This window comes from Zonotrichia albicollis, chromosome 3, assembly GCF_047830755.1.
Source record: "Zonotrichia albicollis isolate bZonAlb1 chromosome 3, bZonAlb1.hap1, whole genome shotgun sequence".
NCBI lineage: Eukaryota > Metazoa > Chordata > Aves > Passeriformes > Passerellidae > Zonotrichia > Zonotrichia albicollis.
In genome coordinates, this window is record NC_133821.1 from 96,952,831 (window position 1) to 96,979,188 (window position 26,358).

The 26,358-nt window shown below is 34.7% G+C and overlaps 1 protein-coding gene across 2 annotated transcripts in view; it reads right to left on the reverse strand.

Annotated features, from left to right (window-relative positions):
- The window catches only part of CSMD1 (CUB and Sushi multiple domains 1), a 1,059,975-nt gene that overhangs the window by 40,791 nt on the left and 992,826 nt on the right, over positions 1-26,358 (reverse strand). For both annotated transcript variants that reach the window (XM_074538179.1, XM_074538178.1), the window contains exons 51-54: positions 19,965-20,159; positions 17,743-17,916; positions 10,433-10,606; positions 9,495-9,668 (exon numbers count right to left, since the gene is read on the reverse strand). In XM_074538179.1, the coding sequence (XP_074394280.1) occupies positions 9,495-9,668; positions 10,433-10,606; positions 17,743-17,916; positions 19,965-20,159 (717 nt within the window). The remainder of the gene's footprint in view (positions 1-9,494; positions 9,669-10,432; positions 10,607-17,742; positions 17,917-19,964; positions 20,160-26,358) is intronic.

A 26,358-nucleotide genomic window follows, 5' to 3' on the forward strand; every position in this document is an offset into this window, starting at 1 on the left:
CCTTACTAAAACATTAAGCTAGATCTGAAGGAGCTCATATGCACTCACAGTACAATCCTTTCTTACAGAAACCAGCACACTTCCCAGAAACAGCACAATCTGCATCCTGGTTAACTCTGTTTCCTAGGCAGTTAGACACAGTGTAGGGCTGGGTGGATGCTGCTGTAAAGTTTCTGCTTTTGGAACTAGCCTGCATCCTCTGCATAGTTATAAGTTGCCTTGTACAAACACATCCTTACACTTAATTTTTCCACATAAATGTATACATGTTCCTAAACGTTTGAATACACATCTGTATCAATGTGAATTAAAGAAAGCCAGCACTTGTTTTCTGGCATGAGGCCAGTAGATGGTGGCTCAGTCTATGTCACTGTGTGCTGCTACCCTCCAGAACACAGTGAATTTCTCTGAACAGCTCATGAAGAATGATCCTCCTGTCCATACTAACCCCTGAGCCGTGTGCCAAACAATTCCTGTGAATGTGCCACTCGGTTCAAATGAAAACCCATCTAAATAAGTAGAAGCAAGTTTGCTCCCATGTCAGGGCACTGTTTAATTTAAAAATACATATTGATTTAATTTCAGACATAGAAGTGAATATTTAAAAAACTTTTTATTAAGCTAAAACTATTTTTTATGGTGATTTGATTCCCACCTCACAGTTACACAATGCCGCTATTGTGATCCACCATATCAAAAAATGAAATCCAGAGTTGTATGGAATATTTGTACTGGTAGAGAACTGAATTCCGGTCTTCTTGAGATCTATACCCATGTTATAATCAGTGCACCATTTTCCAACAAAAGCTTGTATCAAAAAGTAACTATGGCAAAATAAAAAAACCACTCCATTGATATCTACCTGTTCTAGCAACTACACCTTCAAGAGCAGCTCTTCCCTTACATGACACAAATAAAAAAAGATGGAATTGTGCTTTATGGCTGTAACAATATATGCAAAATCCTGTGGAAAAATAATAATCACATTTCTTTGCCAATAGTCCAAAGGTGAATTAATATCAGTTTATCAATATAGCAATCATATTTAAAATCATTGAAAATTTTATCCTCATACAAATAGAACTCCTTGCTATACTCACAGAGATCTACAGTACAGATGCATGTTTAGTAGTCTGCATTTAATATCATCCAAATTTGTTTTATCTAAGGAATATAGCACTATAAACTGGGCATTCACAGCTTAAACAGGACATCCACTTTTACAGTAAAATGTCATTAACGAATATACAAAATTAGTGCAAATTTGCATGATGAACTTACTACTGAATTCTTCCCAAGCTGTAGGACAAGATTCATGTTGTTTATCAGATTAAGTTTCTCATGATGTAAGAAGAATCCTTTTTCGTGATATCTATATTTTCAGTTTACTTTCTGGTGGGATTTTTTGGGTGGTTTTGTTTGGTAGTTTTAAGGGTTTTGCATTTGTTTGTTTTAAGGTTTTTGTTTGTTTATTTGGTTTTGTTTTGGGTTTTATTGCTGTTATTGTTGTTTATTCTGAGACTGAAGTTGCAGATGCTCTGGTATTCTCTTTGATTGAATGGGAAGGACAGTAGAGATCTACAGGCACAAACCTTTAAAAGAAAGTGCCTTCCAGAACAAAAATGTAGACAACTCATCATAGTATCATAGACTTATCAGTCACATAGAAATCTCATTTGGGAGTTGTGGGAACTCCAGAATATCAGAAAGTGCTATTTTTTTAAACTATAATATTGACTGCTTATTTTATTTCTGAATCAAAGTGATAAACAGGGAAATGCAGTACAGATAAAAATATGTAAAAGAAAAAGCAGAAAAATAAACAGTGAAATGCCTTTTTAGAATTTGTTCAAAAGAAAATACAAAAAGTGCATTTGTTTCACTGCAATTTAGAGAAAATCATTGCTATTGAACTCAAATATGCACTAGATTAGTTGAAAATCAAGAGAACATTGAAAGTAATAGTTCAAATTATTTTAATCTCAGAATAGTCTAATGAAACAGAAGAAAAATCTGCTGCATGGTAAAAATTCTTGCATTTATTAAAAGTTTTGTAGATTCATGAATACAACTCTTTACAAATATTCTCATCCTATGGATTATTAAATTCTCTACCTAGGCTTAATTTTTAACCAGCATTCATGTGAGCTGTCCCTTTTTTAGTGAAGTTGAGATTATTAATAGAAAACAAAATCAAATATAAATGTTTAAAACAAAATATTTGGTTTAACAGGTAGTTGTGCCAAGTTTGCTTATTATGGGAAGTCAGTATTAGAAATTAAAAGGAACTTTGTTTCATGAAGATATGCTGGCCCAAAGCCATCCAAAAGCAATTTTAACTGAACTATTTTTGCAAGTCGATAGGGAGAACAGAAAAAGTTAATTCTCTATGCAGACCAGAAATAGGGAATGTTCAAGGAATATATTGCAGTCCCAAAGAATCAATTTTTCTGTGTGATTCAGAGTTTTCACTTCAATACCAGCAGTATCTGTTTAGACAGCTCAGTGATGAATGAAATACAAAACAGTCACCATATGCATAATTTAAGCATGTGCTCTGTGAACAAAATCCTTGCATCATACATGAATTCTTACCAAATGATTATGCAAGAGAATACGATCCCTCAAGTTAAAAAGTAACCACAATTATGCCTGCAGTGCCACTTAAGATCAGCTATCAGTTTTTAAATATACACACAATTGTGCTGTTGCTAAGAAGGGCTGCAGTAAGGACTACTTTAGAAAAGAATTTGAGTTGGCTGGCATACAGAACTAAGGCAGTATTTCCCCAATTGCCTTTCACCCTGGGGACTCAATTGTAAATCACAGAGAGAGTAGATGGAGATTGCTCCCTCTCAATGACACCTGTCAAGAGTTGCATGGGAAATGAATTCTGTCACTCTTGGTTAAGTCTTCTGAGAAAAGCTGGAGAATACTCCAAGCCTGCCCTGATAAATTTGGAACCTCACACTGAGGAGATTCAAACCCTTGAGGACAAAGAAGTTAAAAGATCATGTCAGAGTCCTCCAGGGCAGCTTTCTGTTAAGAAGTTGAATGATCATCAAAAACTACATCATTCACAGTACTCAAAAACTACATCATTCACAGTACTTCGTTTCTTCTTCTGTTTTTTTTTTTTTTTTTTAATTTAAAAAAAAATTATGCAAAAATATTGCATTAATGTTGGTATCTAGAAAATGTTTAGGGATTAACACTCTAGAGTGAATAAAGACTGGAGAATTCACTCTGGTTTTCTGACAAGTTTTTAAAAATGCTGCCAATAAAAAGAAAGAAAGCTCTGCTTGTGAAAGCATGATGACAAAATTGCCAGTAAATGGAATTTCAGTAAAGGACAAGGCAAAGTCAACAATAAACAAGAATAAAAACTTCTCAGATTTTGCCAGGTATTGCAATAGCAAATTGACCAGAAAGACAAAGTACTTACCTGTTATTTTACTCTTGTGTTCTCTGTATGCAAAACTAATTTTTGGGCATTTATGTACAAGTAGTATTAACACAATATGTTTTGTCAGAATGTTACAAACTCTGGGATCGTGACTTACAGTCTTTTTCTTCAGATTCTTTATTAATCTAAGCATTGTTTTTCACCTGGATGAGGACCTCTTCAACTGCCTCAAAAGATGTCTTTACTACCCTTTGAAATGTCTTTGCCTGATCTCCAGGCTGTTTTCACTCCAGAGAGGGGCATCTCTGCCAGATCAAGAGAATATCTCAGACACTCTAAGGCACCTCCCGTGGCACTCCACCTCCTTATTAAGGAAACTCACTCAAGTACAAGTTGTCCTTCTGAGGAATATCAACATGCTATCAATATGAACAGATTAGCCATATCTGACATTTAAGTATAAATAAGTCACAACAAAGGCCTCTGACTCTGGAAAAAACAAAACTGAACAAAATGCATTTCTCAGCTTATACAAATCCTTGACTCCACAGATTGAAAACTGCCTAAATTCCAAGCTGCTTTATCTTTGGATGAGAAGAATTGGTCACCAATCTCAGTCTATCAGCTGCCATCAGAAAGGTTATTTTTCTTGTCAGTGAAGGAGTGGAGCATACTACCACTGATTCAAATGACATAGCCACTAAATAGAACACAATAAAATTACCAATTCTTTCTAGATACCAGTATCTGGATAAGACATAAAAGCCTTATTAAACTTTTCAAGAATCTAAGACCAATGAGATAAAGAAAGATAAACCTTTCAATTTAGAAATTCAGTACAAATGCAGTATAAATAGAGAACTGAATTCTTTATTACTAACAAATAGCCTGGACTTACTGATACAGGCTGGACAATGTGAGCTAGCTCAAACCTCTGCAACTTTGCCAAATGAATATTTCCATCAAAGTTTTTCTGGTCTTTAGCAATATATTTCTAACAGGAGGAAAGCTCCTAAATCTCATTTATAAAAAGATAAAAGGAATTCTGAAGGAAACAGCAGCAAAGGATATTTCCTGGTAGAGATTATGAATATAAGTCTGCCTTAATACAGGCAGAAAGTGTGGTGTTTAATACAGCAGTTCTTGCTTCAGGCATAATATGTGGAGAAATGACCTGCAGTGCAATCAGGAGTGCAGAGCCCTGATGAGACCACCTGATTCAGTTCTCATTTTGGTGGTTAGGAATTATTATGACAAGTAGAAAGAATAAAGATTGGCTTTCTCTGCTTCCAAAGACTAAATGGAAAGTGGTTCCAAACTGCTAATGGAAAAAAAACCAAACAAAACAGTGAACATACTTGGCTTAGGATTTAATATAGTCATAACTACTTCTGGGGTAGCACATCCAGGCTGCACCAAGCTCTACGCAGGCAGGTTTGCAGCAGAGAATAGAGATCTGGGTATTGTAATTTTTCTGATGCCATTTGGTTCCAGTTTAAAGGCAAGTAAACTACCTACTTGACCTGTTCTTTATCAAATAAATAAAAGTAGAGTCCATGTGGATAATGATGAATTTAAATGATGAATTTAAAGTCATACTTCAGAGACCTTCACATTACAGAAAAAGTTGTCACCAATCTTTAGAAAATACTGAGTCCGTCAAAAGGATTAAATACAATTTTTAAAATAGACATGAATGTTTAAAAATTTTTTTAAAAATTGGGGCTTCTACCTCACAAAGTACCTTAACATCACAACATGCTCTTTTTCACTTGTGACAGAAACAGCAGGAACATAGGTTCCCATTGCAAAACAATTCAGTGCTTGCAGTGCATTTAGGAAATACAAACATTAAAATCCTTTTTTTCATACAAGTTTTTATCATGCAGAGCTTAAATAGCAAATGTGATCTTTTGTGTGCATTACATTTTTTCTTCTCCAAAACCTCCCATTTAATTTCCTTACTAAATTTCCTGTCACTGATTACTTAACCGTTAACCTACTATTGACACAACAGACAGAAGAAATGTATCATTGCAAAAGGGTGCCTAAGAACTGCACCAGCTTTATTTTCCTAAAATATCAAGGTTTCGTTTGCACATATAACAGCTCAGTTTCAGCATAAAAAAAAAAATTCTGCAATAGCTTCAAGTAGCAGTCTTCTTTAATTTGTAGCATTTGCTGTACAGTCTCAGCCAAATGAAGCCAAGTTCATTATTGACTCAGGTGAACTCAACCGACTCTTGAAAGAAAGGTCATATGTAAAATCTCAGTTGAATTAAATGATACGAGTTTGCTAGGAAGCTATCCTTTCCCAGCAGGATATTTAAAGAGCTGTAAAATTTACTTTCTTTGTAAACAAATTCATAATTCATTGTTAAAACAATGAACTTCAAAATAAATGCTTTCCATGCAATTCTAGAAGTAAAGGCTTACGCCAGAAAAAGCGCTATTACTTGCTTTAGAACTTAGTAAGTTCTAATCAATTCACTAACACCAAATTTGACGTAGGAATATTGCTGGTGTATATATATATGGTCTTTAGTATCATATGTATACAAGAATACTTGAAAGTGACAACTAAACAGTTTGCCCAGGGCTTTGTCCAGTTTGGTTTTGAATAGCTGTAAGAATGGAAAATCTACAATGTCTCTGGGAAATTTATTCAAGTGTTTTATCACCCTGACATTTAAAAAGCTTTTTCTTATGTTTGATTTTGTACCCTTTGCATCACATACTTTCAGTGAACATCACTGCGAAGTCTGGACCTCTTTTTTTACACTGTCCCTTAGATACGTATATATGATAAGAAACATTTCCCTAAGCCTTCTCTTCCCTAAGCTGAACAACCCCAATTCTCAGTCTCTCTTCAAATCAGATGTGAGCCATGAGAAAAGTTTGTTTCTCTGAAGGTATATTTAAGAAAGGGCAGAATACACCAGAGAGAGGAGGCCACACACACACACAACAGTGAGAAGTAAGAAAGGGAAAATTGAGTTTAGAGGAGAAGGCAGTGCACGAGGGAGTAGATACTCTCTGCAACCTGTGCCAGAGAAGAAAAGTGAGCAGGAACAGCCAAGAGAAACTGCTACATACTTACTGCAAGGTCAACCAACCACCCTAACTAAAATGAGAAACAATGCCAATTATCAAGGCAATTATTTTACAGCACTTTAAATCTTCATATAATTGAAGGACCAATCCCCCACATTTCTAGATCAGAGATGCATGTACTAGGAGAATGGTATAGAACTACTCTAACACTGATATGCTTTAGCAGATGTGGATATTGAATATTCCCTTTACAGTACAACTAAGTATCTTCTGGTGAACAAATACATTTACAACCATTATTGTTACTTTAGACAGTATATTACTCTCCATTAGGAGAGATTTCTTGGAAAAATTGCAAATTTCATGGCAACTTTTTCAAACCCTCTAAATCAGTTAAGCTCGGTCACAGAGGTGAGCAGTTGCAGTGTTATGATCAGCAGGAAAGCACTCTGGGTTTTAGCAGGGTGCATGGAGCAGGTGATGAAATTAGGTGGATCCTTGCAGTTCATGATGGAAGAGATACAAGGCAGTCACTCAAAAATATATCTTGCTATAGAGAAAGAAATATTAAGTGAAGAGAGGAATGAAGTGAAGAAGCACTGAGTGAATGGCAAAAGTCCAGCTTCTCACCACCTGCACGATAATAGACAAAACTGTAGACACCAAGCTAAGAGAACTCCGGGCCACTCCATTCTGGTAGGAGTTTACCATTCTTAAGTGAATGGATCTTGGCAGAGTTGGATCTATAATACTCATTCCTTTCAGAAAACCACCATCCCTAAACAGGATTTCAGACCATAAACTGGCTTCAAACTTTAATTCCTGTGAAAAAAATTTAAAAGGAAAACAAAAATAGACAGGAGAGACCACTGAAATAATGTTGTAGTAACTGTAAGCATCCTAATTCTTATGTTCTTTAAAGAAAAATCTTCTTAGTCTTTGCATTGTTTCTCCTTGCTTTCATTTAGATTTGGTTTTTTTGTAATAAATGCAGCGAAGTTCAATGTAAACAGCTGAGTAACTCAGCTATGGTTGAACTTCAGTAAAGCTGTTCTGTCTCTTCCTCTGGCAGTCAAACAGAGCAGATTCTGATTGCATCTATGGTATAAGTGAAAAAGCATGTGTTTCCAACAAATAAAACTTAAATGCCTCACAGATGAGACAGACGAGTTTGTACACTTAGGTGCAGCAGAAGAAAACAGTATAAAAGGGAAAAAACCCATGAGCCTAAATAGGAACAGTTTGCTAACTCTTGTTTCTCTGTTCCAATAATTATATTGCTATGTTAGTTAACTCACTTGAATAAATTCTGAGGGTAGTGACTGAGTGAATTGCCATCTCTTTATTGTTTTAATGAGAATGAAAGATCTAATTCCACACACAGTGAGCCTGAAATTGCATCAGCTATCTCTGAAATATTATGATGGGCTAATCACAAAAGATAATTATTATTCTTGGAAACAACAGTTGTAGTACAATAAGATTTTTAATAAACCAACAGGTGGAGATAATAAAAGTACAATAGCTGAAGTTAAGTTCTTATTACATGATCTTCAATTCCAATGTTGTATCCTTAGAATGACTTTGCAGCCTGCAATTTCCTTTAGCCTATAAAAGATGATACAAAGAACAAAAGCATAGTACTTACACTGTTCTAATATTTGTATAGTGAAAGAAAATACTCAAGTAAAGCTCAGTAACCACTGAATTTCTGGAGAAATTTTTGTGTTCTATCTCATTGCATGTTTCATAGCAGACGTAGCCATCAGATTTTTTCCATACACTAAGCATTTTTAATTTGTTTTTGGTTTAGATATTTGGAAATTAGCAGTGTTATTAACATTTATAAATGAACCCAGATAATTCCAGGTTTGAATATGACCAGGAACAACATTTATAAATTATAGCCATTAAAATACATTTCCTTCCAGACCCTTCACAAAAAGGGCATAGAAGGATATAGAGTATCTCAAGAAGTTTTCCCCAGGCCTTTGAGATCTTTCAGTATATCTTACATGATTTGCCTCATGTCCTGCCTTCACTTCTCTGTCAGTTTGCATCTATGATTTGGTCAGAAGATACTCAGTCTGCCTCAGTGACTCAAAAGAAAATGTTTCACAATATCATTAAATATGAGTATCTTAATGGATTCAGCATTGAGAAAGCATGTACTGTACCAGTAGGAGTTTTTTTGGGGCATATAACATAAAAACACTAAACTAGTGAACTGATTTTAGGTGTCTGGTCAATATATTGATGGAACAGGCCAAAGATGAGATGCTAGCTCCATATTCTGCAACAATAGCCAAAAATTAAAGAAAATAAATAAAAACATTGGTCAAAAATGGAAGGAGTAAAAAAAGGTTAATTTCAGAGAGTTTTAATCTTAATTACATTAGTGGGATCTGGATAAAGAATTCAATCTGGGAATTGTAGATTGCATTTTAAAATGTTTTTTCTTTGTACTATCCTAATATGTTCATTTGATACAGATTTTCTCATAACAAACTTTTGCTTCATTCTCGTCTCTCAAACATGTCCACTTTACTCATAGCACACCAGAAATCAAACTCAGATGTCCTTGCAAAAAAACCAAGCAAAATTAAATCTTACTTTATCCCCCCTTTTTTTTTTTCGGGGTGATGTAAGAGAAATCAGGTTTCACATGTGTCAGGTATTACTAGGAAAAAAAGAATAATATTTTTATACATAAATATTCAATTTCATAATGACCATTTGTGAAAACTATATTAAAATGCACACAAGTCTGGCTATACAGGCAACTGTGATTTATCGATGTAATATAACTTTTGTGATACAAAGTTCACTGTATATGTCTATGAACTAAATGCTGGTGATTGCAGTCTGATATCTTTGAGGAAAAAATACTGAAAATCTCAGCTTCCCCAACAGTCAGCTGTAACAACAAACTCTAGTATAGAAATGCAGAAATTCAAATAAAGGTGAAAAGAAGTTCCTAAAGCACAGGCTTGTGAGTTTTTTTGAGCATTTTGAGGCACGGTAAAACTCTTACCTCGGCAGTTGGGTAAAGGGCTGCTCCACTGCCCGTTGCTTCGACACTGCGCTCGAGAAGCACCCTGAAGTAAGTATCCAGTGTTGCAGGTAAAATTTACCACATCATTTAAATTGAACTCGCTGCCATTGGTCATTCCATGAGCTGGATTCCCAGGATGTCCACATGTGATTGCTGTTAGAAGAAAAATATGCAGGTTAGCACCTAAGTGAAAGGTACTGATCCATGGAACCACTTGCAGGTTGGAGGTCCTTTGTCACTTTGGTTTTTGATTTTGTTTTTTTTTTTTTTCCCTTCTCAATTTGTCTTTTTATACAAGACATCTAAGAAATTTATACAAGACATATAAGAAAAAGAATAGGATACACTTATTGAGAATTCTTAACTGTGCTACTTTTTACCTTATGTTGAAAGCTGTAATTAATCTAAATCTATATTTATATATATATATGTGTGTATATATATAGATATAAAATATATGCATTTTCACACACATCTGATGTGCATTAGACCATAACAAATGCATTTAAAAATTCCTACTAATACGAATGGAGGAATTTTATTTCCCATCAAGCTTAAACATGTAGTACAGTCAAACAAATTTGATGCACTATTTCAGAATATTCTGGAGTTCTGAAGCATTCCAATTTCAAAGGTCTTGTATTGCTTTGCTGAAGTAGTGATTCTTTTAATCTAATTTTCTTATGACTATAAAGAAATAATTTTGGGGAGTAAATCTTTCCCATTATATATTACGTGTGTTGATTTTGCTAAAACAGAACTTATAAAATAGGCTTATTATGGTCAAGCTCTAGTTTTCATGCGACAAGATATTAACATATTAGAGAAAAAGATAAAAAAACCATCCAATCCAGTATTAATATTCAATTATGTTTAAAATAGTAGCAACAATTCAGTGAAAAGTTATTTGTACTTACGGACACAAACAGGAGTTTGCCCAGACCACTTGTGGTCCTGCAGGCAAATTCGGACAGATGTACCAACAAGTCGAAAGCCAGGATTACACTGGTAGACTACAGTGTCACGATAACTGAAACCATCTCCACTAATGTGGCCATTTACAATCGGATCTGGTGAGCCACAGTGACCAGCTACAATAAAAGAACAACCCATCAAAAACATGGTTTTTTTTTTTGCTAAAATAAATTTTGCTTGAATTTTGCTAAAATTTACAAGAAAAAAAAGACAAAATTTCAACTTACTTTTCAATAAACAATATGTTTAGAGTCAACTACTGCACTCTGCAGAACAAGTTCTCAGGTATAAAACCTTCAGATGATATTTCTTTTACTTCTTTGAAGAAGAAAATGATGAATTAAAGAAATGAGAATTCTATGACAAAATAATAGTACTGGTTTGAGAGTTAAAGACCTCACACTTCTCTGGGGAAAAAGGCAACCTTACTAAAGCACTTCACCATATTAAAAAATAGAAGCAGGGTATTTTGTTGGTACTGACCAAATTTTAAAGCAATATAAAGAAGAGCTTACTATAATTTTGACATGAATATGAATTTATAAGCATTTTCCAGATAGAAGGCATGAACAGGAATGAATGTCTGCCAGCACTGGTTCCTCCTTATTTCAGCTGCTGTTAAAACATTACAGAATCCATTATTCCAGGATAATAGGAGTCTTGGCAGTGAGGAAGCCAAGTAATGATTTAATTCATTCTGGATTCTTTATTCTGTTTGAAAACACAATTGTTGAGCAAAAAACCTATTTCTCTTTACTGATTAAAGAGGAGAAAAAAGTTTTGTTTTCTGGGTGTTTTTTTTGTCTTTGTTGAATTTTTTTGGTTGGTTGGTTTTTTTTTTTTTTTTTTTTTTTTTTTTTTTTTTTTTTTTTGTGGTGACACTGATAAATTACTGCAGTAATTTAATCTAAAACATGTGCTAAGTTCTCATTTGAGAGGTGAGGACTGGGACCTAAGGCTGAAGTCTGCAGCTATTACTGGTTGTGTGTGCGTTGTTCACTTCTGTTTCATGCAGGCTGTATCCATCAACAGCAACTTTTTGCAACTTTTCTTTGGGATTCCATCTTTCTAATAAAGCCCCCTTATTGTTCTAGACATTATATTTCATTCACGGTTCCTCTAAAACACTGGAAGAATAAAGCATACACCATTTTATTAGGTTTTTCATACACCCAGGGTTATTATAAAAATCCTAATTGTAGGGTTACTGATACCTCTAAGAAGACATTGTGGTATTATTCTGCAAATTTGAGCAATAGGTATGAATGCAAGTTTTTCACTAATTATACAGCTACCTTTCCCTTTAAAAGAGAGAATATGGCAACAGAGGACACTGAAAGCATATTTTTACCCTTGAAATGTGTCATGGAATAATTTATCTTATTTTTCTCAGTCCAAATTAGTAAAATGATCCTTTTTACTCTTCTCTCTCCTCCAGCCTCACTCAGCCTCTCCTTGTCTAAAAGATATTCCAGACCCTGGCCCCTAAATGGGTTCTTCCCCTGAACTTGCTTCATTTTGCAATATCTCTCTTGTATGGTGGAGGACACAAACACCACACACAATTTTCCACATGAGTGCTGAAGAGGAAATAATAACCATGACCTGGTGACTACACTGGTGCTCATACACTCCAGTACGATATTTTTACTGCAAGGCCACACTTTTAACTCTTAGTCAGCCTCTCCACTCAGTCACCTGGGTGCTTTCTGTAAAGTTAGTTTTTTATCCAGTCAGTTCCAAGAGTACTCACAAATGGCATTATTCAAGGCCAAGGGCAGGATTCTGTATTTGTCTTTCCTGAACTTTATGACCTTCCTGTTAGCCCATGTCTCCAGAATTTAAAGATCCCTCTGTCTAGCAGTACTAGAATCCACACATCAACTGTTGTCCCATCATTTTGTGTCACCCTCAAACTTGCTGCAGCTGCATCCCAATTTGTTATCAGTGAGGGACAGAGCTGGAGAGTGTGGGCCTTTGTATCCATCCCCAGCATCCACTGGCTCCTAGTCACACTTGGAATCAAGAAACAATACCCCTAGAGTTTGCTGGCTCAATTAGTTTTCCATCCATTTTGCAGTCCCCCCATCCAGTCCCTGTCTTCTCAATTTGGACAAGGATACAAGGGGAGACTATTTCAAAAGTTTTGCTAAACCACAAAGTGAAAGAAATCTGGTGCTGAAATCTACATCTCATGTGACAGCCACTGGAAAAGGCAGTAAGATTATCAAGGTTTGCTTTTGATTCTTCCATCCTGCCTGTTCCAAATAATTTTCTTATTTTCCCTATGCCTAGAAATTAGTTCCTAGTATTTTCTCCCTATTTTTTTCCCAGGGAGGGAGGTGAAATAGAAAGGAATACATTTGGATTTTTTTTCATTTTCTAGCTCTAAATAATAAAGAATTGAAAAGCAGTAGCTGCACTGGAGACAAACACAGGACCATAGGGAATTTCAAGAAGAAAGATAGATGAAATGTGCCACCTGGCATAAAGAAAAATATTATGCATTTCTCTTAAATGGGGATTTAACAAGTTGCTGAAGTTATTATGTGAGTCATTTTGTTTACAGATCATTCCATCTACTGTATTTAATAATTTTTCAGCGAATTTTGACTCATTTAAATTAACTATTCCAAAATATCAAGAACTGGAAGAGCACTGCAATGACACAAAATGTATGTAATTTTCTCATCAACTAAAATGAAAGAAAATGAAGAAGTCTGTGAGGAGATTTTTTTAAAATAAAATATTCCCTCAAGAATTTAGAAAATTGTTCATATGCATCAGGGATGGTTCAGCAGTTTTATTCTAAAACACCTGGAAAGTAAGATACAAATAATTCTATTTTATTTTAGTAAGAATTTAAAATAAAAGTCAATATCATAATATTATACTGCAATTTACTTATGAGTTATCAATTAAAGGATTAGATATTTTTACACAACCATAGTCCACAGCAACACATTTTCATACTGATAAATCTAAGGCATTATAAATATCATATAATTAAAAGATGGAATGAAGTAAATTATATTTAATTTTATATTTTAAGTGTATCTTTGATTTTTTTATGTGTAGTTTTGCACCTGAAAGGTGTAAAAACACAGGGAAAAACATGTTTTCAGGAAAACACACTGATCTGAAAGTAAGTGCCACTGATTTTGCAGATGGAGTAAGGCAAATTAAATGCTTCCAATTTGCCCTGTGCCCTCTATGAACCTGTGGTCAGCCATACACACAAATCATACATAAAAACATGTAGGTTTGTGAATTATAGCTGTAAATATTCTTGGAAGGAAAAAGTGGAAAGAGACATATTATAAAATTAAAAGAGACATATGTTGAGTGAGTGAAATTGAAAGAAATCTTGCATACCAATTCATATTTACACTTGTATAACTAATAAAAATAAATACGTGTAATGCTAACGAACTGAAAACTTAGGTCTTAAATTGAGCCTTAGGCTCATTAACTACAGTCCCTGATTTTAGCTTTCTATAGAGACAAATAATAAGAAATTGACAAACCCTTTCCTAAGATACAGAAATTAGTGTACTCATTTAACCTGAAATCACAAACTAATTCTACACTTATCAGTGGGTAACATAAAGTGGTATCTATTTTCATCTACAGATATCTTGAATTATATTCATGCAGGTACAGTGAAGATAAAAAGCATCTCTAACTCATTATAATTCCTTTGAAATGGAAAGACTCATTCAGAGCTCCCTGCATGCTTGACTTCTGATTTTCATAGGCTTCAGGTAAGTCCTAAAGGCACCTCTGAAATAAATTTGTAGCATTTTGTCCTTGAAATTTAGGAATATTCAATTAGCAGTATTCACATCATCTAGCTTTAAAATGTAAGAATTTACCTTTCCTGAATTGCTCTCTGGAGGAGCCTACATAGCTCCATTGACCTTGGATTGTATTCTTAATTGCATCTAAATTAAGTGTCTGAAGAATACGGTATTAATATACTTTATGTGAAAGCATGTAAGAGAGACAGGAAGGAGCTTAGTAGCAGAAATAAAACTTTCTGCAGCATGCATAGGGTAACTCAAATTTACACTTTCACACTCAAAGCTGTATAATATTTTTAGCACTATAGAGCCTGTCTGATTTTGAAATAGCAAGGACTAAGTAGTGATTAACCTGCCAGCTCTAAATGGGATCTTTTTTGTCTGGTGAGGTAAATCCATGCATTTAACAGTTCTAAGCATAGGGCTTCATTCAACAATGAAATCAATCAAATAGGAACTAAAGTCCATCTAAGTTTCTAGGAGAAGAATAGAATTGGGAAGCATCATAAAGCAAGCAGTGCTTTTACTACAGTAATAGTTCCTGCCAGATGCCCTATGTTCATTACAAGTGGGACTAGATCTGCAAAAATAATTTAAAATGCAGAATGCAGATAATCAGGTGGGAAAAAAAAGAAAATATTAGTTATAAGGAGATATTAGTAATCTATACCAATTTCAATAGGGATTTGTAAAATCTGATTAGAAAAATCCAGCACCAAATTATTCCTGGAGAAGAAAAGGACAATTTCATATAAATTTAATTCAAGCTGCACATAGACACAATCTTTCCTAAATATGAGATCTAATAAACTTATTAACTGTTTCCCAAAGAGTTAAAAGCTTCACTAAGTATCGTTTCTAAACTGACTTGAAGAATAATGTGGTATTGTTCTATATATGTTATATATATATATATATATATATATATGTATATATATATATATATATATATATATATAAAAGTCATGTGCTGAAATTTCTCCATCTCTACACTCTTTACATCTAAAGTCATGACTATGATAGACAGCTAATCTTCTGGGATGTTCAATGTAATGTTATTTCTCAATAGTCAGAATAGAAGAGAAAAACCCTCTTTCCCAGCATGTCATGAGCGATTTATAATACAAAGAGAATCCATTGAGACTTGTGTATTATTTAGTTTGCATATGTTGGCAGCCAACTTATCCTGCATATAGCCTTTAAAAAAAGAAAAGTATAGCACATAAGTACTAAATACTGTTATTATTGATCAGATAATGAAGTGGTATTTCAGGTTATTCAAAATGAATACATGCAGGTGTCAGGCAATACCCTGGCAATAAGTGGTGTAACACAATGGAAGAGCCTACAGGCATAATAGTTCTTTTTTTTTGGAATAGACTTTGCATGTTTAGAGCAGAAGAAAGGACTGTGGAAAACACTCTTACACATACAAATTTTGGGCTGTTGGGTCTTCACAGTTGCAGTTCCAACATATTTAAATGTCATTCAGCCTCAGTCCAGGGATAACCTGACACCAGTAGACAGCTGATGAGTTTTTAGCTCCAAAGCTTCTGTACACTTCAGCTGTGGAACTGATGAAATTACACATGAAAAAGTAATGCTGAATCATAGCATTCCCCTAAGCAGTGCCTCAGTGAAAATTTTTTCCTAGGTAAAAAAGTATTTTATTTCATTACTGCTCTAAATATCAACAGAAGTATTTGATGTACTCTGCTTATGCCTATATCCTATGCCTATGCTATCCTATACTTATTTCCTGCATCAAAACGGCATCTTTCTTAATACAGCATATTTCAAATTGAACAATCAGGTGAGAAAATATATCAAGCCAGATGAATGTTCTTTATTTTCATAAAATTTGCCAGAAACAACTGCATCTTGCTGGGAAGTCACTAATAATGAAGTGACATTCAGAAATTAGGTTAGCTCTGTGAGGCAATGGTCACTACTTCTGATCACTCTACATCTTAAGAGACAACATACTACAAAACTGTATTCAAAAAAGTTGAACTACAAACATTCTGGTTGCAAAATGAAGGAGTCAATCAGGAATACTTAATGAAAGGCTATAAAATCTTAATTCTGATCTGAATTACATTACTCTGTGCTTTTTTTTTCTGAAAATATTCTGCCTTTATTTTTCTTTCAGCTGCAGCCCAGTATCTGTGAGAAATTGAGATGTTAATGGGTAATGGCTCAAACATTGCTAAGATCCCTGTAGGACTTTGCCCACTATGGCAAGCTGTATAAAGAAGCCACTGTTCATGTGCCATCCCCAAACCTTCCTCCCTCACAGAATAAGCCTCAGCAAATTCCTGGAAATCTGGACATAATGTTAAGCCAACAGATGGGAGCTTGACATAAGATAAAGGTGTTTATTTGCCCAATTATCTCGGGTCTAAGTAAACAAGCCTGGGGAGAAGAATGTATCCACAAGGAAATCCAACTCAGCAGCTGTGCTAAAAATCAGCCCTGAGTCCAGCACTGGGAGGCCATAACCCACAGACTAATTTCTGAGGTCTTCCACCAGGGAACAGCACATGCTGCACAGTGTTGCAACAAACCCACTGTAAAATTCCCTCACTACCCAGGAGAGGTGCTTGGACATTCCCATGTATACCTGAATATAAAGATAAGCATGGAACGCTATGTGTTCTGCTAAAATGACACAGTGAGGCAGCAGAGAAGAAAGATGCTTTTTATGTGAGGTTGAGGTCTGAAGAGGAAAGCAGAATTCCTACTTTCCTCAGAGTAACTGAGTACATTCAACTGTATGGCAAGAAGAAAATCTGCAAAATGAGGGCAGACAAAAAAAATAACAAATTCCAGAAATAAATAACCTGTTCACAACCAAGAATAAAACCACTGCTGAGCCTCAAATGTTACTCAAAAAGAGAACCTTTTCCTTATGTCTGTATGAGGTGTGTGAAACAATATGAATGGATCTGAAGAGAGCAAGAGTTGGGGTGAGAATGAATGTCCAAACTATATAAAACTCAGGGTTTGAAAGAGTCTTGGTTTTGATTTACTTTTGACTGCCTCTTCTCTGCTTCCCATTACTGAATGGTCAATATGCTGAATGCTTAATTGGAGTTGGAATGCACCAGGAATAGCCCTAATAGAAGATTTTTTTGAAGCTAAGTTTCATCACACACCCTGCTCCACAAAGAAAAGCACTGTGAACATGGGCGATTATTTGAGTCATTTAAAAATCATACTGGTTTGAAAAGCATTACAACAACATAAAAGGTAATTTTATGTCTAATTAAAATATATATGTTCATAGAATAGCACAAAATCATATTCAGGACATAGTATGTCCATATTTAAGGTACCTTTATTTTTCATCAATTCAAAAACATTGCTTGACAAGAGCTGAAATCCAGTTCTTGATACTTTTAAGACAAAATAAAACAAAACAAGGAACAAAAATTTGGGGGTTTTACCTAGGCATTGGGTTTCACTACCACTCCAGAGACCATTTGCCAAGCACTCTCTCACATGAGAACCAACTAACGTGTATCCTGTGTTACAAGTGAATATTGCAGTAGCTCCATACACTGTTAAGGTTCCAATCTTATTTCCATTTGGTGGAGATGGAAGACCACCACAGGAGATAACTAGGGAAAAAAAAAAGAAAGAGAATATACTGAAATATGAAAATGCCTTTCATAATTTTTCATCATCTTGTGTTTTCTTAAAAAGTAAATGGATAGGAATAAATACAGGAGTTGCATTCTATAGAAAGGGCCTAAAATTATGCTTGATATGGCAACATATGTTCTAAAACTAAAACTTCTTTGGGATACTTGCGTATCTTGACAGCAGCCAATGCATATTTCTAGTTCTGAAACAAGGGAATTACATGAATTCCTGAGAAGGTGGGATTATATTCCATATGTACATATCCATGGCTACTCCTCAAATACACTTTCCCTGGCTGTTTTAAATGTTGTGTCAGTATAAAGTGTTATAAATCTTTTTAACATTTAGTACTCTGAATTGTTATGGACTGTCTTTTTTCTTATTTCCCACTACTATTCATAAGCATAGAGCATATATGATTGTCTGCTTGCTAAAACAATAAATCATCCGGTTTTGCCAAAGACTAGATTTGACCAATTATCAGAGAAACTTTCTGTAGCATCAGCTGGAACCCACAGCTATTGCACATCACATGAAAAATTGTCTTTCAAGAATGTATCAAACTCTAATTTAATTAAAATAATTCTGTCATTTCTTTTGTTTCTAAAAGAGTATACAAAAAGCATTGTAGTTTAAGATGCAGACCATTGTCCTCAAGAGCTTCAACTGTATTTATACATTAGTATGAATCATACGTTTACTTTCAACAGCATCTTGATCACAACTAAACTTCCTACTTAAAATCCCAAGGTCCCACTCTTACATATTTTCAAATGTTCACTGTAGAGAACAACATGGAATTAGTTAGAATTTGTATAAAATCAAGTACCAGCTACCATGCAGTTAACTAATTCAGTCATAATCAGAAAATATCATAGTTTCTTATGTATACAATGTGTCTATAGCTGAGTAAGACTCATTTTGACTACAATCATGTCACATTAATGTAATTTGGGGACTAGCCTAACGTTATAATTCCTAACTTTAATATTAAATATTAATTATATTTATGTTAAAAAAAATAAATCAAACTCTTTTCGAAGAGAAAGTAAACTGTAGACTTCAGAAAACTACTCTGCAGTGTGTTTCTGGATCTTAATGATCCATGTCCAATGGATATGTTACTAAATATCCCTTGGGGCATGAAGTTTGCTATAATTAAATCCTAATCAGTCCTCTAGTAGAGGGTAAAACAATGTACTTTTCTTATAAATTAACTAATATGTCTTCAATCAGCAACTCTCTGTGTTTCTAATACTTTTCTTTTGGTTAACTGCATCTGATATGGATCATCCCATTTTCTACTCACATAAAACTTCTGTAATTGCAGAGGGTGGGAAAGAACTATCTTTTCAAAGACTTGTTAGCAACTGAACAGTAGCTGGATATTAGGTAGAATATCAAAACTATATTTTTTAGTCTGTGTACACAAGAAAAAAGGGACAAAAATGCAGTTAACAGAATTTAAAAAATAACTTTTTGTAAAAGAAAAATGAAGTTTTGGAGAAATTTATTAAGACTTTGGCACCGTAACCCTTGAAGTTTATATGATTCCACTGAGATTGCCATGGTTCCCTAAAACCTTAAACATCCAAAGTCAAGATTGATGTAATTTATGACATTTTTGTATGAAGACACTATGAAAGCTCATATGAACATTTGTTGAACAGTACAGTTTTAATGCTTCACCCAAGAGGTCAAAGCAATCATCTTCTAATCTAACTCTAATCTGGAATCTTCTAAAGCAATAACATTTTCTAGTACTTTCTACATACTTATGCACCACCTAGTAAAATAAATACAAATTGATTTCTTGATGATACATCATTGACTCTTGTATGAAACATATTGTACTTAACACCTAAGGAGCTGGAAAAAATTAATTTCAAGTTAATGAAAATTTCGCACTTTCTTACTTGGAATGTGAGAGCAAAATATTAAACTATTTTATAAATAGTTTATTTATAAATAAAATATGTGTATAAAAAGCATAGGATGCCCTGTAAACAAGCATTTTCCTTACCCTTACAAGCTGGCCTTTCATTGCCTGAGCTCCAGGTTCCATTAGCCCTGCACTGTATGAGTCTTTGACCCAATAAATAATACCCAGGACTGCAGCTGAGCATGACTTGAGCTCCATACTCATTCAGTGACCCAGAAATCAGTCTCCAGACAACGTGCTCTGACAGAAGAGTCTCTATGCTGGGGCAGGTTACAGCTGTGAAGAAAGGAAATGTACATATTAGCATTTTGCCCCTATATTTCTCTATGGGTGAATGTCTCGTCTTACAGGCAGATATTTTACAATCTAAGACTTAGAATACCATAGTCATCTTGAAAAAACAAGTTTTAAGAAAAATAATTCTCATACAATGAGTAGTACAAATTGAACTGGAGTTTGTAGTGTATTTTCATTTAGTGGATGTAGTGGAATAATGATATACAGTTATACTCTCTAATGAGTTTTATTCAAAGATTTCAAAGACAAAATACATCACAGACTGTGGTGGATGTAAAAGGGAAAGCAAATATTGTTATGTAATGTTTGCAAAGCTTGAAGTTCTTAAGATACGTTGCCATAAAAGCCGCTAGGACACATTGAAACGCTAATTACTATAAAACCATATATTGTGGGTATACAGGAAAATTATTTGATTCCAGTTTAGAAGACATTTAAAAAATTACGATATTTAGGAAGGCTTTTAGAATTATTTCAGTTCTATTGTTTTTCATATTTGGTAAGAGAATGCAGTTACTGAGTACAGACAAGTATATCTTATGTTCTTTTTTCAGTTTCAATTTGATGCTCTGCAATTTAAGTCCACAGAGTTCTTAAAATATTTATGATATTGACATGAATTCTATCTTAATGTACCTATGACTAGACTAGCATTATGAAAATATTTATGACTCTTTAAAATAGTTATATGTTTTTTCTTTTACCATGTTATTCAGAATTTCCCTGCTATAGAAAATGTCTGGATGAATTACTGACTGTTTATGTCACTAAGTGAGATTTACTAAATGAATACATTAGAAAAAGCTACTAGCCCAGAAACAGTGGAGAAAAGCTATACTTTTCAAAGAAAATAAACCAACCAGCAACAACAAGAAGAAACAGAAATTTAGTTTCTTCATATGTTGTTCAGTGGAAGACAAAAGCCTTAGGAGGAAGTGTGTAAAAATCCCAAATGAAGAAATAAAGAGCATGGTTCTCATTTATGATACAATGAATTTGTACCATGCCACCAGGAAAAAGACTAACAAGCTGGCAAAATAAATACGTAAATAAATATGTATTCTATAGACTTCACACTGAGAGGTATAAAGAGGTTTTATTACAAATATGAATGTGTGATGGAAGAGACTAGTTAATGCAATCAGTGAACTAAAGGGAAAGTGATAGAAACAAAATTCCTGTAAAAATGTAGATGTTAATGTTAAAATTATACATCTACCTTCTCCAATAGTTATGTTAGCCATGGCAAATTTTGGCATCCAGGAAAATCAGAAGCACAGCATATCTATGAAGATGTGTACATATTTATAAAGGAGAAATAATTTGAAGAACTTCCAAATGACAGATTATAATGTTATACTGAGCTGAAATTGTAGAATATTTTCTTTGATTTTTTTTTTTAGTACATCTTGGGAAGGATTGCCAGTGTACAATCACTTTGAAACTTAATACGTCTTCACTTCGGCCTTTAAAACAATATTTTGACTACTGAAGAACAGTATCCCAAATTAACAGAGGACTTCCTACTTCCTAATTTAATTGATTTTGGTATTAATACTTAACTGCATTTCGTAGCTATGGAAAAAATATGAACTATCAACCAAGAAACATTCTTCCAAACTTATTACTTGTGCATAATAAAATATGCATATTGAAGCACTCTGCTTAACACCTTGTAGTGAAAATCATATAAGTCGATCAGAAAACAAAACATATTCCAAATAGGAACTTAATGCCTATCAACTTTGACATTTTTAACACTCCTCCTTCCAAACAATAGTTTTATTGTTTTTTTCAAGCACGAAAGCAAGTTTCTTAGTTAGTCCAATAGCAAAAATTTTAGTCTTAACCATAGGATATCTCAAGGCAGGCTCAGCTATTTCAGACTATGTAAATGAGCTGCATAGATGTTACCTCTACATACTGAGGTCAGTAAGCATTTTATTCTTTCTTCATCTATAGATATACCTAAAATTGCAAGAACACTTCACAAACAACTGTCAGATTCTAATGTATCAATGTATAATTTCTAATTCAAGAGGTTCCTCAATAGTGAATATACTTCTCGGCTGTGTTGATGTAATCAACTAAACCTGCCACTTGAAAAAATTTAATTTTACAGGGACTGATTTTGATTTATTAAATTCCTTATCCTTCAAGAAACAAAAAAGTGATTATTAATAGATACTTGATTTTGTGCACATGGTGCGAATGAGTGTATCAACTTGCCTCTTATGGTCAGTTTCTTGGAAATGATGGTCTGGGCATTATTTAAATTCTCATTTACATACTTGAAACTCTGTAAGGAATTACCTCAACTTCTTGCAGATGTGAAGATGATCTCTAACCTCCCCAGGCATTTTTATAATAATTTATATGAATAATATTTATTTAGATAAAATACAGGTCAGAAAATATAATTACAATTTGAAATCATGATTATCTATTTTAATGACATGACAATCTCCATATATTGATAATTCTGAATAGACTCTAAGCAGGAAATTCATATTGACAAATAATTACCATAAAAAAGAGTTGGTATAAAGCCCAAATAGGCAGATTTGTCAGGTCAACACGTGGCTTTGAGGCTGTGTAAGTGGAAAAAATTGGGGCTTGTTGACCATGGGATGATCTAACTTAACACCTGGTCTACTGACACCTGAAAGGATGCACTTTAGAGGGGAAAAAGAGCTCCCACACAGGAGCTAGTGGGGCTCACTGACAGAGCTTTAAAGTAGTTTGGAAGGAGAAAGGGAAAATACCAGGCTTGGCAGTGATGAGCAACTGTATGGTGTGCCAAAATTTGAGGAAAAAAGCACAAATCCCTTAATCTGCTTCACAAGGTGCTGGCTACAAAGTATCAGACTTAAATGTTTCTACAGATGCACACAGCATTAAGTAGAATAAAATGAGCTCGAAGCTTTGCCCCAGTCCTGGTCTGATGTCATTGGCAGAAGTTAAAGCCGGTGGGATGAGTCCTGTGACTGGAGTGCCCTCTTGGATGGTCACAGGCTCTTCAGGAGGGACAAAGCAGGGCAGAAGAGAAAAGAGGTAGAGAGGGGATGGCACTGATGTAAGAGAAGGCGTAGAATATATGGGATTCTCTGTTGGCAATGGCTCAGTTGAGAGTTTCTGGATAAGAATCAAGGGACAAACCAATCATGTGACTGTCATTGTGGGAGCCTATTGTAGACCTACAGCTAGGAAGATAATGTCAATGAATTATATTTTGAGCAACTAAGGGACAATTCCAAATCAATTGCTCTTGTCCTTATGGGGGACTTCAACCTGTCAGCTGCTACAGCTGCTACAACCCAGTGCAGAAGATTACTAAAATCCTGCAGGACAACTTTACAGAACAGATCCTAAGGAAGCTGGCTCAGAAAGATGCCCTCCTTGATTTACTTCTTGTCAACAGGGAGGATCTTGTAAGTGAAGTGGAGGTTGGTGGCTGTCCTGGCTGCAGCAACCCCAAAGCTGCTGAGTTAAAATTTTCTGTTGACAAGAGGAAAAGCACCAGCAAAACCTCAACTCTGGAATGAGGAGAGCAGACTTCAAACTTCTCAGGGAACTAGTAAGTAAAATCCTCATGGAAAATATTTTTAGAGGTGTTGGGAATCCATCTGGTAATTTTTTAAGCATTGCCTCCCTAAGGGCACAGGAATGTTGAAAGCCAAGCAGGACAGGTAAAAGGCTGGCTTGGCTGAACAGGGATCTCCTCTTGGAAATAAGATAAAAAAGAAAGGTGTATGCCCTGTGAAAGCAAGATAAGGTGTCATGGAAGAATACAGAAGTGCTGCTTGCCACTGTAGGGAGAAAATTCATCCAGTCAAAATTCAACTGGAGTTGAAGCTGGCCAAAAATATGGTGGACAATAAAAAGAGTTCTTTCAAATATATTAATGGCAAAAGTCAATGTAGAAACACCATCGGGCCATTACAAGATGAGGACAGTCACCTCACAAACAGGGACATGGACAAGGCAGATGTGTTTAATGCATTCTTTGTCTCTGCTTCAACACTGATAATGCACCAAGGGGGTCTCAGTGCCCTGAACTGGAGGACCATGACTATGAGAATGATCAAGTTCTGGTCAACCCTGAAATGATGTATGATCTGAGGCTCCAGCTGGATCCCTACAGATAGGATTCACCCAAGAATCCTCAAAGAGCTTGGCTATGTCATTGAAAAATCTCTCTTGATGATTTTTGAGCAGTCTTAGGAATCTGGAGAGGTTCCAGCTGACTGGAAGCTAGAGAACATTGTTCAAGTTTTCAAGAAAGGCAAGAAGGAGGACTCCAGAATCTACAGGCTTATCAGTCTCACTTCAATGAAAAATTTTACTCTTTCACTGCTCTAAATATTAAAAGTGAAAAATAATCTTAATGGAAAAGCTTATTTTGGAAGTATTAAAAAACATCTGAAAGTTGCTCTTCAAGAGTATCTTGAATATTGTGACTCAGTGCAATTCTCTTTTTCAAAGAAAAAAAGTACAATGCTAGTGATAGAAAAATATCTCAGTTACAGGAACTTGCTATTTAGTACTGCTTGCTATTATTATTTTCAAGGAGCACCTGATACTTAATTGCCATTCTTCAGCTGGTAGTTAACCACCACAAAAACAGGGAAAGGGCATTTTGGACTTACTATTTGCTGAACTTAATGGAGTAATGTGATCTACATTTTTCAAATATAATCTTTGGAATAACTTCAGTATTAGCTTAACAATAGGAACAACATTAAGGTGAAGTCATGTACTATATCTGAGATACTGTTTTGGTTTAAATTCACAAGTATTAGTAAAATTAGAAGACAGGTTGAAACCTATACATCGCAGAATCTATGAACACAGACCTAAGAATAAAGCAGGATCACTTAAGTAAGTTGATAGTCTCAGTATTCTGAAAGAAAGGAAAAAAAAAAACCAAGCTGTTTGTGATGGTCAATATATTCAAACAGGAAAGGCTTCAAAACCTCAAAACAGATAAACCAAAGGATCATGTGGTATTCAGCATCAGTCTGTCAATCCAGTCAGCTATATCAAGCCAATCTGTTATCAGTCTAATGTATCTGGACTAATTAAAAATTGCTAAATTGATGTACTGTTTTACTGCAGTTCATTGAATAAGTACTCCATGTTATGTACCAAACACTGACAAAATACTTCAAAAAATACTTACTGACCTTAGGAATTGTTAAAGAAAATGGGTATAATGTTCTGAATGTCTTAGCAAATAAAAAACACCAGCATAATATTTACAATGAGTTGATGTAAATCTTCACTTGTTTATCTTAGCAAATTTGGTTTTGCATTTGTACTACAACTACTTATTTGTACTTAGAACTAATTATGATTTTTAGTTTTATAACTAGATATTTTCCAAACATATTGAAAATTATTAAAAAGCCTAATTTATAAACTTATAAATTATCACATTAATAATTTTTTAAAATTTATTTATAGGAAGAAAAAGATATCTGAACCATAATTGTTTCAGCTCAGCACACGACATTTTCAAAAAAACCCATCTACAGCAAAATCTGCAATATGAAGGTTACAGAAAAGTGCCATTAGCTGTTCCTGAAAATATTTGATGTTAGATGAATTAGCACAAACCAATCAAGGAGCTGACTTAAATATTTTAATAAATGTATTAAAGGAATAGCAGAAAAGAGAAATAAAGTTATGCAGTTACAGGGACTATCTCAGGCAACGGAAATGTTAGAAGTAACCAGAAACTCAGTATTCTAGGTTCAGCATCCACATACTTCTATGAAAAGGAAAGCAGTAAGAGCAAAGGCCAGAGAGACATGGATTTGAAAAGTAAACAAATCCATGGATGATGGTGACCTTTGTGAAGTTCAATACGGCCAAGTGCAAGATCCTACCCATGTGTCAGGGGAGAACATGAGTACAGGCTGGACATAGAATAAACTGAGAGGAGCCCTGAGGAGAAGGACTTGGGGTGTTGGTTGAGGAGATTGACCTGAGCCAGCAATGTGCACGTGCAGTCCAGAAGGCCAAGCGTATTCTGGGCTGCACTGAAATAAGTGTGAGCAGTAGGCTGAGAGAGGTGATTTTACCCCTCTATTCTGCTCCTGTGAGACCCCACCTGGAACACTGTGTCCAGCTCCAGGGCTCCCAACAAAAGAAGGATGTGCACCTGTTGGAGTGA